The 12,584-nt window shown below is 49.4% G+C and overlaps 5 protein-coding genes across 5 annotated transcripts; 1 reads left to right on the forward strand and 4 right to left on the reverse strand.

Moving 5' to 3' along the window:
* Positions 1-16: 16 nt before the first annotated feature.
* BDR25DRAFT_346328 (ankyrin) lies at positions 17-4,618 on the forward strand. The gene is made up of 5 exons (XM_033694134.1): positions 17-435; positions 495-1,292; positions 1,339-1,420; positions 1,465-1,544; positions 1,605-4,618. The coding sequence occupies exons 1-5, from the start codon at positions 77-79 to the stop codon at positions 4,408-4,410; spliced, it is 4,125 nt and encodes a 1,374-aa protein (XP_033541851.1). The 5' UTR covers positions 17-76; the 3' UTR covers positions 4,411-4,618.
* BDR25DRAFT_306872 (uncharacterized protein) lies at positions 4,599-6,528 on the reverse strand (the record flags this gene model as incomplete). Its single annotated transcript, XM_033690727.1, has 1 exon — positions 4,599-6,528. A coding segment is annotated over one exon (1,924 nt), but the record flags the coding sequence as incomplete, so codon positions are not given.
* A 260-nt stretch (positions 6,529-6,788) lies between these two features.
* Positions 6,789-8,031, reverse strand: BDR25DRAFT_160601 (glycoside hydrolase; the record flags this gene model as incomplete). Its single annotated transcript, XM_033684037.1, has 2 exons — positions 6,789-7,250; positions 7,300-8,031. Coding segments are annotated over 2 exons (1,194 nt in total), but the record flags the coding sequence as incomplete, so codon positions are not given.
* Positions 8,032-9,690: 1,659 nt separating this feature from the next.
* Positions 9,691-11,184, reverse strand: BDR25DRAFT_295787 (uncharacterized protein). Its single transcript, XM_033688868.1, has one exon. It carries the CDS (start codon positions 10,968-10,970, stop codon positions 9,789-9,791), a length of 1,182 nt encoding a protein of 393 aa, XP_033541854.1. The 5' UTR covers positions 10,971-11,184; the 3' UTR covers positions 9,691-9,788.
* A 465-nt stretch (positions 11,185-11,649) lies between these two features.
* On the reverse strand, positions 11,650-12,360 carry BDR25DRAFT_380075 (uncharacterized protein; the record flags this gene model as incomplete). The annotated part of the gene is made up of 1 exon (XM_033697651.1): positions 11,650-12,360. The coding sequence occupies one exon, from the start codon at positions 12,358-12,360 to the stop codon at positions 11,650-11,652; it is 711 nt and encodes a 236-aa protein (XP_033541855.1).
* Positions 12,361-12,584: the final 224 nt, after the last annotated feature.

Consider the following 12,584-nt stretch of genomic DNA (forward strand, 5'->3'; position numbering starts at 1 on the left):
ACTTCAGCTGAGGCTTCAGCATCATTCTTAAATCTAATCATACGTCGAGCTCGACCACTAAACTAATACAGCTACCATGGACGAGTTCGAATGGGTCAAGTCCTTTTCAAGTTCCAACTACGGAACTCTGAGTGATTACGTATCACCCGTTATCAAAGAAAACAAGCGAGAACCACCGAATCCATCCCAATTATCACGAGGCACCTTCTCCTCCTTCATCTGTCACGTCATTCACTTAGAGCGCAAGCTCCGTTCGTTTACGCCGATTGTCCTCGATGGATCCTCCGATATCAGAGTCACGGGCAAAATTCTAGGCCAAGGCAAAACCTTCCTTGTGAGGCACGCTCAATGGGCGCAGAAACCGAACGAACCACCAGTTGAAGTGGCGCTAAAAGAGATCATTCCTACTTTTCAGTCAACTGATGAAACACCAAAGTATGCCATTTGAGAGTATGAGGAGCAAATTTGCTAATTCCATCTCGTACATCCTCTAGTTCTAGTCACAGACCCCAGCATGACTGGAAAGACATACTCTTTGAGCTCCGAGCATTGCTTCATGAGCCGATTCGATACCATCCGAACCTCGTCCGTCTCTTGGGTATTCAATGGGGGCTTTCTCCACTCACTGAATCGGTATATCCGATGCTGGTCATGGAATGCTCGTTGCTTGGTACACTTCAGACTCTCCAAGCCTCATTCGAGCCACTACCATTTCCAACCAAGCAGAAATTGTGCTATGATGTGGGAAAGGCCTTGCTGGCACTACATGCATGTGGAATCGTGCACGGAGATGTGAAGCATGAAAACGTCATCATCTTTCCAAATAAAGAGACCGCGACAAAAATTCCATACACAGCAAAGCTCACTGACTTTGGTGGAACAATCATGGATATGGGGGAAACCGAATTCCGAACCATGGAGACCTGGACGTGGCCCTTTCAAGCCCCTGAAGTTGATCGCGCCGAGCCCCTTACTCGGAACGGAATGGTGCTAACCGACGTGTATTCCTTTGGACTACTCATCTGGCGAGCGTTCACTGACGGTGAGGGTTTTGTTTCCCTACCTGGAGCCGCACAAAGCGCTTCAGACGAAGCTAAGCGTAGCTTGACGGCGCAGAAGTCTATGGACGACTTCACTCGTGTTGCAATTCATGATATCTACAAGTATGCGGAATCGCGCAAGGTTCCAAAAGCTTGTGTAGATATTATCACATATTCTATTATCCACACTATTAGATTAGATCCGATGGACCGCAATCTAGTCTCCGCACAAGCCGCTTTAAGGGGCATAAAGTAGGGCCAAGCAGGAAATATTTGAGCCGTATCTAATAAATTCCAGGTTGGGGAAGATCAATGCTTACATGAGCCTCATTCGCGAGAAGAACGATGAAAAAGAGGCCTCTGAGTTACGCGTGGCACCTGTAAGCAAACAGTAGACAACATAATACCCTCTAATTGTACGCAGGGCAGTCACGGTTTTACAAAAGATAGTGTCCAATTCATGCTTGGACGCTATGGCAATGATGTTGACCTGCAAGACAATCTGTAAGAAATTGGCCCTCATCCAAACAGCTCACAAGCTACTGTCACTAACGCCGAATATAGTCCTGGGTTTCGGCCTAAATTAAATGAACCCAATGTTGAAGAATTCTTGTTCGAGCCAGAGAGTTTGAAAACCTTCTTGACTTGGGGACAACAACAACAGATCCTTGAAGAGTTTAAAGAGGCCGCTGCAAAAACTACTCGCAATGTCGGTACACTAGGCAGAATTAAAAGGACAGTTGCAGCCTTCTATTTATTCCAATGCTACCTCATCGAATTCGGCACCACATTTGACGCGGCCAAGGTCATCCACTGGCTTGCTGAAGCCGCTTCCAATGACAACAGCCGCGAAGACGCAGACTGTTATGCTCAGGCTTGGCTTTGGCGAATAGCTCGCGCTCTAGGTCCAGAAATCACTTTCCCAAGAGCTAGGGCGGAAGGGCTGCTGCACCTGTCGAGCATAAGAGGTTACCGAACCTCTCTTCAAGACATCTTGGAAATTGCATCAGGTAGTAGTGACCAAGAATCGCAGAAGTGGTCAGATACCTACGTTCAAGCCCGAAATATACTACAGTCTGAAATGGGGGGTGTAGGAATGCCCTACTTCTTCCCTAATTTCATGACCAACGTATTTAATCTAGGTAATATTAACCGACTCGACGAACAAATTCGAGCCCACCTTCAGCAAGACTACGAGTCCTGCCTGAAATCAGCAACGAACGAAGAGTTGGAGGCTTCTAACAATGGGAAGGATAAAGAGGAGACTGCTTTCGACCGGATATTCGTCAACGACAAAGGCCATGGGTTGCTACACTTTGCTGCTGCTAGAGGGGCTTCCAAGGCACTGAAACACATGATTACCAAATACAAATGCGATATCAATCTACCAAACCAGCACGTCGATGAGACACCTCTCATATGCGCTTGTGAAGGGGGAAAGGTCGCCTGCGCTATGTTTCTCTTGGAGCACGGCGCCGACCCAAACGGCTACCAGTATAGTCAAGAGGGCCCATTGCACTGGCTCAGCAGCTTCTTGCCCAGTGAAATGGGAAATATTGCCTTGAGGTTGATTACCGCAGGTGCCGATATCGAGCTCCGATCTGGTGGAATGCGCCACGATGTCCGAAAAATCGGAGCCGATTGGGAGCACATTTTCGAGATATCTGTGACCCCACTCGGGAGAGCTGTCTTGATGAACAATCTTCCTGCAGTCAAGGTGCTTCTTAAACACGGTGCAAATCCGCTCGCAAGAAGGGCCAATAAGCATCGAGGGAGACGGGAGGGCGTTCAAGATGCGAATAATATGGTAGATGTGTCTTCCGCATTTGATCTCGCTGCGGTGTTAACCCTCCCCGACATCCTTGAGGAGTTCATCAAGCATATTGACAACTCGAATGGGGGAGAACTGACACCCAACATCAAACTTCTTGACGAGGCATCGATGCTGAACCTGGCGCATGGAAAGGAGGTCACTAAGCATGATCCACTGTCTCTTCAAAGCCGTCTAGTGCGATGCGGAGCCAACTATAAGAGCTTTTTGCGGCGAACCATTTCATTACTCTTCACTCGCGCTCTTCCATGGCACTCATATCAGGGAGATCTTTTGCAAAAGAAGAGGAGCGAAGTACTATGCAAAGAAGTGTCACTTGGAAACGTAGACATTGTCGAGTGCCTTCTCGAAATCGGTTACAACGCCAATGGAACCAAGGATTTCCGTCCGTTGGAAAAAGCAATTGAACTAAACCACGATGGATTGTTCCAAATGCTTGTGAGCCACAAGGCGGACGTGACTATTACGCATCTAACGCCCACCGGATATGTTTCTATGCTACATTTATGCGCTAGCAGGCCGCGCCAATCTCGGCCGGGTCGCATGATCGCAGATGCGCTGATAGCGGCTGGGGTCCCAATAGAGAGCATCGATCCACGAAGCAAGTCACCGCTGGCTATGGCAGTATTGAATCAAAATTTCGATGTAGCTCGAGCACTAATGGAGCACGGAGCTAACGTCAATGTGAATTACCCGTTGCAAATCTACGGAGCTAGGGGGACGGAAATGCGAACCGTCAGTATCTTGGTTGAAGTTTTGGCTCAGCACACCATACGAACCCTTGAATCGCTGAAGTTTTTGTTCGGCAAGAAGGAAAGCAGGCCGATTCAACGACCGAACTTTACTGTTGACAAGGACAACAAGTTCTCCGTCCTTCATCTCTTGGCTGGGAGTGAGCAGTTTACCGAAATCGCGCAGATAAGCCCGATGATTTTCAACTTGTGCCTCGACACCTATTCGGAGCCTTCTTTCATAAACTACAGGCATCCTATTCTTGGCACTGGGCTTTACTATGCTGCTATGAATGGGAATAAGGTCATGGTTGAGCGCCTGCTTGAACGACATGCAGACACAAGCAGTAATGCTGGGCCAGATCTTTCCGATTCGATCCAATTGGTTTTGCGAGAGAAGGGGACTTGGACGCCCCTTTGGGCAGCAATCTCACGACTCGATGGAGAGCTGAATAAATCCATGTTTTTACCTTCAAGTCACAAGCTTGATTCTAACGCCATCCAGAATGTCGAGAGGACTGTTGAGCTTCTAGCGCAGACGGGAGATGAGCTAGCAAAGGAAGCAATACATCAGTTAGCGGAAAAGAAACACAGGATATTGAACAAACAGATTGAAGCTGAAGGAGCCCAACGAAGGGGCAGATTGGTGTATAACACTGGTCTAAAAGATCACCCGATTGATCTCTCTGTACTTTCTGGAAAGGGCGATGCCAATGTTGATGAAGCGCTTCAGAAGGTTCAAGAGGAAAACTGGGTTGTACCAGGGTTCGAGGAGATGCTCACAAATTTGGCGCAGCGGCTTTTATAAGCTGTGTTGGGGGAATAGCTACCTGCCCTCCTCTTTATTCCCGCTGTCCCTTAATGTGAACATGACAGGGTATTTTAGGACGGAAATCTGCATCCTATCAATGTTGTCTTTTGTTCCAGTCAAAGGTAAATTATGGTAGGCAGACTCCACTCTGGTTAATTTCTACGTGATGTGATAATATGTTGGACTTATCTTCAATACTGCCACTGCTCAAAGTCACAATACGAGTTTAATGGAGCAGTCAACCAGTTTGCCTTGCGCTCAGACCTCTCCATCCACGGCTTCCCTCTTTTCGCGCTGTCATAATCTTGCCCCATTATCAATTTCTCATATCTCATCTCATCATTGTCAAAAGCATAAAAATCTGCATCTGTCCCAGAATGGTAAAAGTTCTCACTCCCCTTTTTATACACCCTCCTCAAGTAAATAAAGCAGTCTTTCAACCCTCTCAAGCGACAAAGAGGGCCGACGATGCGATCGTACATGGTGCCATCTTTATTATACCGTACTGGCCAAGATGGCCTAGTTCTGTCATATTCGTGCTGAGAGGCTCTTAGATTCAAGACTAGCGTAAGTTTGGGCAAATGCATCGCGTGCACCATCATATCTATTGTATCGAGGTAGTCAGGCCATGCAGACTTAGGCGCCTGCTGGTAATTTTCGAATTGCGGTATCACCCATTCTAGCCAACGGAGATGACGCAGTGCGTCGCGCGACAGTGAGGAAAGCAATAGCGAGAGTTCTAGCCTCGGCATTGGAATCACGATTCGGTATATGTGTGAGCCATCCGGGCTAGCCCACCGCGGTGTAACGATTCCGAGCGGTGAGACTACGAAACGGTTCTGTTGAAAGAAAATTGGGAGAGCATCGTCCTTGACTTGGCGGCTGACTAGGAACAACGGGTGAACGCGTGCAACCTTTCCGTGGGAGGAAGAATATGCTGCGTGGCCGCAATTGAACAGACAGTCGCATATTCCATCATATGCTCTTTCGCAGCATCTCGGATCGTAACGGCAGTGAATTCCTTTGAAAAAATCTTCTTCCGGGCTCCCTAGGTATTTAGAAGGGTCGTTAAGATACTTTGTGGTACAACCTTCGAGATGGCCTACCAATTCGAAAGTGTCCCTCCCCAACTCGTCGATACAGCTGCAGTCAAGGGCAGGAATAGGGTCCACATTGGAAAGAGATGGTTTCCACTCGACGTCCGCATCGGACACCAGATCAGTGTACTCTAGTATCCTAAACCGTAGCTCTTGAGGGAGGTCTAGGTACCTAAAAGGCATCTTTGGATCGCTGGGTGGGCGAGTGGTAAGACGCTGGACTGTTTTCTGGATAAGGTCGAGGAACCCCTCGATGGGGTCTTGGTTTAGCCATATACAACATTCTTTGAGGGTTGGAAGTTGGTTGAGCGGCTCGAGAAGAGCTTCAGCTGTTTTGACATCGGGTGCCTTGGCTATTAGACGGAGAGTGAGGCGGTTCGGTCGCACACATCGAGACAGCCGTCGAACTAGGTTTTGCCAATCACTCAGCGCAGCTTTACCGTAACGGCTGTGTAACTTTATTGGCAACAGCTGCTCTAACCTTGCCCAATCAACACCGAGCACTATGGTTTCTGGGGGTTCTCCATCAAGCCGTATAGTTAAGTTCGAAAGCTCCTGCAAAGCCGCATGTCCGAGCTCGTTGAAAAGCGGGGAAAAACCTTCCGGGCTACTTCGACAAATCCGAAAGGTATTCCTCTCATAAATCGTCTGGAATACTTCCGTGAATATGGATTTTGATGCCAATAAGAGGGAATACGGAGGATCCTCAAATGAAGCGCAATCATAGTGTTCGCAGTGGTAAAAGTAGTTGTGGATAGGAATCAGGTCGGTTCTCTTCCGATTACATTCCCAGTATGGCTCAAGCGTCGTGTAATCTTCGCATCGCTTGATGGTAAGATGGGAGTGGTGAAAGCACCCAATGCGCTGTGACCACAACGAATCAGGATACTCATTCTGCGGGTACAAAACGAGATTGGAGTAGTTGAGGTCGATGGTTCGCCCCGTTAGGCCAGCATATTCATAGATGAGTTTCCTTGCTTTCGGCGGAATATCTAGGAATGTGCGGGGTTTGGCCATGGGGACTTGAAAAGTGAGAGTAAAGTGGAGGAACGTAGATATGGAGGCTAGGCGGCGCAGATGTGCACATGAAATGCCAAGTACTGGCCCCCACATCCATGGATTGTCGCAGATCACAATATTACAACCTTGACAACCTTGAATTCCTTTAATACACTCTCTCCATCAAAAACCAAGCACAGAGAGCAACGTAGCAAACAAAACAATCATCGGAGTAGCCCCCAACCTCCCTGCGATACCTGTCTGTAACGCACCAGTTGCCCCTCCCGTTGCAGACGGACTTCCACTTGCAGAAACCGCGGGATTTGTTGAGTTTCCCTTGGCCCCAGCCTCCGCCTGAGGATACAACAGCGCCTGCACAACTTCTAAAGCGCCGAACACCTCTCCAAGCCCGCCGTCCTTCACACTAGTCATATTACTATCCTCTCCATACCACTTGAGATCACACTTGACATCTGTATCACCACCTCCACAGCTTTTCGCCGCACCCTTTGCGGAAGTCTCGAGCATTTTCCGGAGTGAATTTGATGCGAATGGCGCAGAGAGTGCAGCGCGGGCGAATGAGCGAACAGCGATGCCTTTGAATGCCTTTTGGTCAATGTCACATTTCCTGCTAGTTTCACACGCCACCTCAGTAAGAACAGAGGTGTCTTTGTTCAGGAAGACTGTGCTTGCATTCACGAATCCGGTTACGGCGTCTTTCCATTTGGCGTCGCCGTTCGTCTAGCAGCGTCAGCTTTGTATTCCATTTTGGAACTTGAGGGGAACATACTAGGTTGTACATGACTGCAGCACCTTCGGTGCAGACGCCATGTGCATATGTCCACTGAATATGGTTAATCTGCGAGCAATTGGTTGCAGAGTCGGTGCCATCGAAAACGTGATATGTATCGGATATCAAGCCGACATCTTGCATCCACTTGAACGATTTATCTGCCCATTCAGAATACGTTTTATTCCCCGTGAGCTGTGCTAGCCGGGCAGAAAGTAAGAAGAGATTGCCCGTGCTGAAACTATTCTTGTAGTTATACCCGTTGTTAAAGGTGAAGATCTGCCACCGCAAGCCTCCACCACAAGTCTTCTCATCCCAGCGCACGGCCTGGGTATCAAAAACGTTTTTCGCAAGATCTACCCATTCGCCCTGTTCCGGTTTCTGGAATCCGACTTCGGCAGCGGTCAAAGCCGCGAGGCCCCAGGTACTTTGGTCGTCGTTGCCGAGCGTTTTGGTTTGGTTCGGGGGCATATATGCGCGGAGTTCTTCGTCGCCAATTTGGGACCACAGCGCCGTGGATACGAGCGCATTGTACTGCGAATCTCCGGTGAGATGGGAGTATTCGATCATCCCGCCCCAGACAGCGCCGGCTTCCCACCAGTAGTACAGATCATCGAAAATGCCAATTGCGGAGCCTTTAGGCTGACTGTTGTAGGCTGCAACGATACCGCTCGCAAGAGATTTTGCAGTGGATTTGATTGAGTCCGAACTGTTTACATCTAAATCAAACGCGCCGGTTGTAACAATAAGGAACGTTAGAACGAGAGACGAAATACACCTTCGAGCGGACATTTTAAATGAGTGACTTTAAAACGAGACGACAAATTCTGAGAGCAGGAGCGTGGGAAATGCCATTTTTAAAGGAGTATTAGCGTGTAGATCCTTTAAGACGCAGCACTCGCTTGAATACGGGATCTGGTCTCACCAGGAGAGTCAGGAGTAGGATCCTAAACTGCTAACTGTGGCGTAGTACCGGCTAAAGACACCGGACGATTCCAAGGGCTGACCTCGGGAGATTACCACTTCGAGGCCTTCTATCGTGTTACTACTTACGGCAAGCGTCCTACTTGGATGCTTACTAACTCGTACTCTGCTTTCCTCACCTCTTACTGGGGGTCAAGTCGGTAATCCCACCATCCTCCGCCTCAACAATACTTCTCTGCTCCAGCTCTGCAATTCTGCTATCCTCAAGTTCTAGAGCCATCTGTGTCTTCGTTTGTGGCCTGTGCCTATCCGATTTCTTCAACAGCAAAACCAAGATCACGAAACCGATGGTCCACATTGCAGCCACAGGGACTATGACAGCGGCTGCGATCCAGTGTTTATTTCTCGTCTTTTCTCGGGCGCTTGGTGTAGGTGTAGGTGTAAGTGTAGAATCGCCGATAGCGGTCGTGGCTTCCCGAAGATACACGGTCGTCGGTGCTTATCAGTATCAGTAACTCCTCCAAACAGTCGGAAACCTCAGTCCTTACCCAGAACCGTCGGCGGCGTAACAAAGATCGCCTGCTGTGGGACATCCCAGCAACCAAGATAAAATGTCGGTGTAGCATCCCCTACAGTCTGGAACACAAAATTCGTTTTACAAGTCGATCCACTGGGACTGGTTCATAGATATTAGCCACTGCCTGCCTCTAGAGAATTTTATCCTCATTGTCGCGACTAAGGATTCTACATACCATGGTACAGTATCACATCTCGTAGCAAAGCCGCAGCTTTCCAAACGCGTTTCACAGCATCGGCCGTATGTGCTAGATGTTGTCCAAGTGGAGCCAGAATTGCATGTCCGTAGTGAGTCTATTCTCGACATTTTAGCGCCGTCTCAATCTAAATGATCCGTGGTTTTAAATGGTAGCATACAAGATCCCTTTGTGCCTACATAGCCCACAAATCTTGACAAGTCTTCCTGTTGTGGGGAAAGAGGGGCTGGTGTGATTTCAGGTGGAACACTGGGAGAGGCATAAATGGGATATGGGTAAAGAAGTTGGATGGCGACGACGATGAGATACCACAACATGATGTATGAGAATTGTGACGATGGTATATGGGATCGGGAGGTGTGGACGCTGAAGATGATGTGGTGGTATTCATATGAGAGAAGGCCATCTCTGCCCCTAGAAATGAAAATGGTACATTATTGTTTCTCGCTTGCTTCCTACCCATCCCCTCTTTTTTCCGGCCTCAGCTTAATAACCAGTGGGCGGGCATTTATAGACAGGGTTCGTAAGAAGTTGGTGAGAGACTGCACAAAGATACTAAAATGGGGGGAGAGCTCCGGAGGGACCAAATTTACGGTCGGAGCGGACAATTACGCAAAATTATGTTTCAGAATGGGATTACATGATGATATTGTAATCGGACTCGGATTGCTTAGTCGACGCGGTTCTTGTCGCCCGTTTAGATGATATATGGGGCTGGTTGAATACGAGAGTGCGTTCTATACGCCATCGATATGCAGTGCCTTAATACGTCTCAGTAGATTATATCCTAGTCTATTCAATACCCTTTCCTTTCAGCGTCAAATCCTCAGGCTCAAATTCAACTTCCCTCTTCTTCCTTCCAACTTGCTCCTTCAGCGCTTCCCCGAAAACTTGCCTCAATCCCTCAATCGCCTCTTCCTCAATCTGGTAGTGCACAACCAACCTCCCACCTCTGATCCTGACTCCGTACTTCTCTCCCAGCTCAATCCAAAAATTTAGATCAATCCCATGCGCTTCAATATCTAACCATACCATGTTCGTATCAACAGGATACTTCATCTTGCCGCCTAGATTGGTCCAGAGCTGCTCGATTCTTTTGGCATTGGCATGGGATTTGGCGAGCTTGCCGCCGAGGAATGTTTCCTCGACTGCAACACGTGCAGGCGCAGCCACGACGCCAGCTTGACGCAGGCCGCCACCGATTGACTTCCGGATCCAGCGGCAGCGTTTGATGAAGGGTGCCGAGCCGACGACGATGCTGCCGATGGGGGCGCCCAACCCTTTGCTGAAGCACAGGCTTAGACTGTCCATTGCCGCGCAATAATCGCGAAGGGACCCGGCGCCCGCTGCTACCGCCTCCCACAACCGTGCGCCGTCCATGTGCATTATTATCCCATGTTCCCGCGCCCAGCTGGAGATTCTCTGGACTTCAGAAAGCGGCATGATGGTTCCATCCAGCGTGTTTTCGAGCGAGATGACGCGCGTGGGGCAGGCGTGGACATCGTCTGAGATGACGGCGTGCTCTTGGATTTCTTCGAGCGTCATGTATTTGCCGTTTCGGGCGTCGATGGGTTGGACGAGTGCTTGGCTTAGACTTGCCACACCGCCAGCCTCATAGTTGAGGATGTGGCTCCTTCGATCGGATAGCACAGCCTGTGGAGGCGCTGTTAAGTGTGTGCGGAGCGCGACCTGGTTGCCCATGGTCCCGGACAGCACGAGCACGGCAGCTTCTTTGCCCGTCAAGTCGGCTACGAATGTCTCAAGCGACAACGTGGTAGGATCCTCCATGAAGACATCATCGAGAAGCGTGCATTTCTCGATTGCTGCCAGCATCGAAGCCGTTGGTGTGGTGGTGACATCTGATCGGAAATCGAAGGCGGCGGGGTTTTGGTGGGCACCCCAGGCATTCCCATTGCCCTCCTCATGCGCCACCTTCCTCGAACCATTTGCAGTGTACGCTGCGAAATCAGACATGTTGGCGCGTTTGCAGGAGCTGTGGAGCCTCTGCAATTGGGAGATGGCCGCAGTGGGCTGGAGTGGGGTGCGGTGGCGTCTGCCCAGCTGGATCAACGTCCGGCAGGAATATGCTGGAGGGCAGTGAGGTCAATTGGACGGCAAGTGGACGGGGCCACGTACTGAGCCGCTGAGAGGAGAAGGCGATGAGTGTTGGAGGCATGGCTAGGAAATGTAGAGTGTGGGTTAATGAGTCGTAAGCAAACACCATGTCGGATGGTGGGGAATCCTTGACGGTTGAGTAAGAGTGCTGGAGTAGTCTAACTAGTTTAGGAAGGGTTTACACCCCATCCAACGTCGGCCTGAACACCGAAGAAGTGATAGAGATATATTGAATTCTACGTAACGTTGCTTGAATAATGCATCCCCCAAAAGTGCCTAGTTCGCCACACTCCTTAATGTTATAATAGGTTGATTTCGGGCATCCTCGACAGCCGCCCGCTTAATACCTCGCTGGGAGTGAGAAAGCCAGACATGTAAATTGGAGCATCAAGTAGCCTCGGTAATTGAAATGTCAAGAGATAAATAGATTGTGACTTGTCGTGAAGATGTCATCTCAGACTGGGCAGCAAAAAGGGCATTGATTGGTACTAAACCAACTCGGTCAGTCGTGGCTTCGGCCCCACGAGTCTTTTGGAGCTCACCTGTCAAAGAACTGCCCAGAATGATGCAAACATGTCGGAGCATTAGCAGGCCCTACTGGAGCCGTCCAACTTCGCTGGCACGGGGAAAACGGAAGGTTTGAATTCTGAGGGGCCGGGTACGTCAAAGCACGCCCTGGAGGATGAGGGGGAGATATCGTGCTCGCATCTGAGTATGCAACACTATTACCCCTCATGGGCGAGCTCATAGGGTTCTCAAGGGGAGAGACCTGGATTGGTTGTTGGTATGCATTGTTGTAGGGCTGAGAGCCTATTGAATATTGGGTATTGGGTGGAGGTTCCTGATATGATGGTTGAGATAGATACACATTCTGTTGTTTGGGATATTGTGGTTGCTGCGGATAGTAGGGGTTGGTATAGTTGTAGTAGTGTTGTGGTTGCTGGTCGGGATAACTGTTACCATTAACGGACGGTATGGGGTCGACAGAACCATAGGAGGATTGACCGCTCGAAACGCTGATAGGATGTGACTCCAGTTGCGCTCCGTATCGATTCGGCTGACCGGTAGGGTCTGCAGGATGGGTGTAATTATATTGAGAAGTCTGGCTAGGCTGTTGGGTAGTGGGAGGTTCGTTGGGTGGCTCCTCAACCCGGCCGTCTACGTAAACTGGGTTAAGTCTCTCGTCTGCCTTTTTCTCAAGAAAGTTCGTCGCAGTGGTGACGTTCTTTACCTTTCTCCAGTGAGGCATGGTGCTATACTGTAAGCTTATGATAATGCCTGATGGATACAGGAGGCAGAGTCTGCGCCTTTAGTAGCTGAAACGGAAGCTGGGAGTATTGTTGAGCCCCGAGGCTGCGAAGGAGACAATACTAGGACAAATCTCAGCCTGGGACAGAGCATACTTATCTATTCCGTACCGCAGCAAATGCCAGTTGGGAAAAGGGCTCTGTGATGCGTTGCTCGGTTTTGCTT

The sequence above is a fragment of the Lindgomyces ingoldianus genome (assembly GCF_010093535.1).
Source record: "Lindgomyces ingoldianus strain ATCC 200398 unplaced genomic scaffold BDR25scaffold_41, whole genome shotgun sequence".
Classification (NCBI taxonomy): domain Eukaryota; kingdom Fungi; phylum Ascomycota; class Dothideomycetes; order Pleosporales; family Lindgomycetaceae; genus Lindgomyces; species Lindgomyces ingoldianus.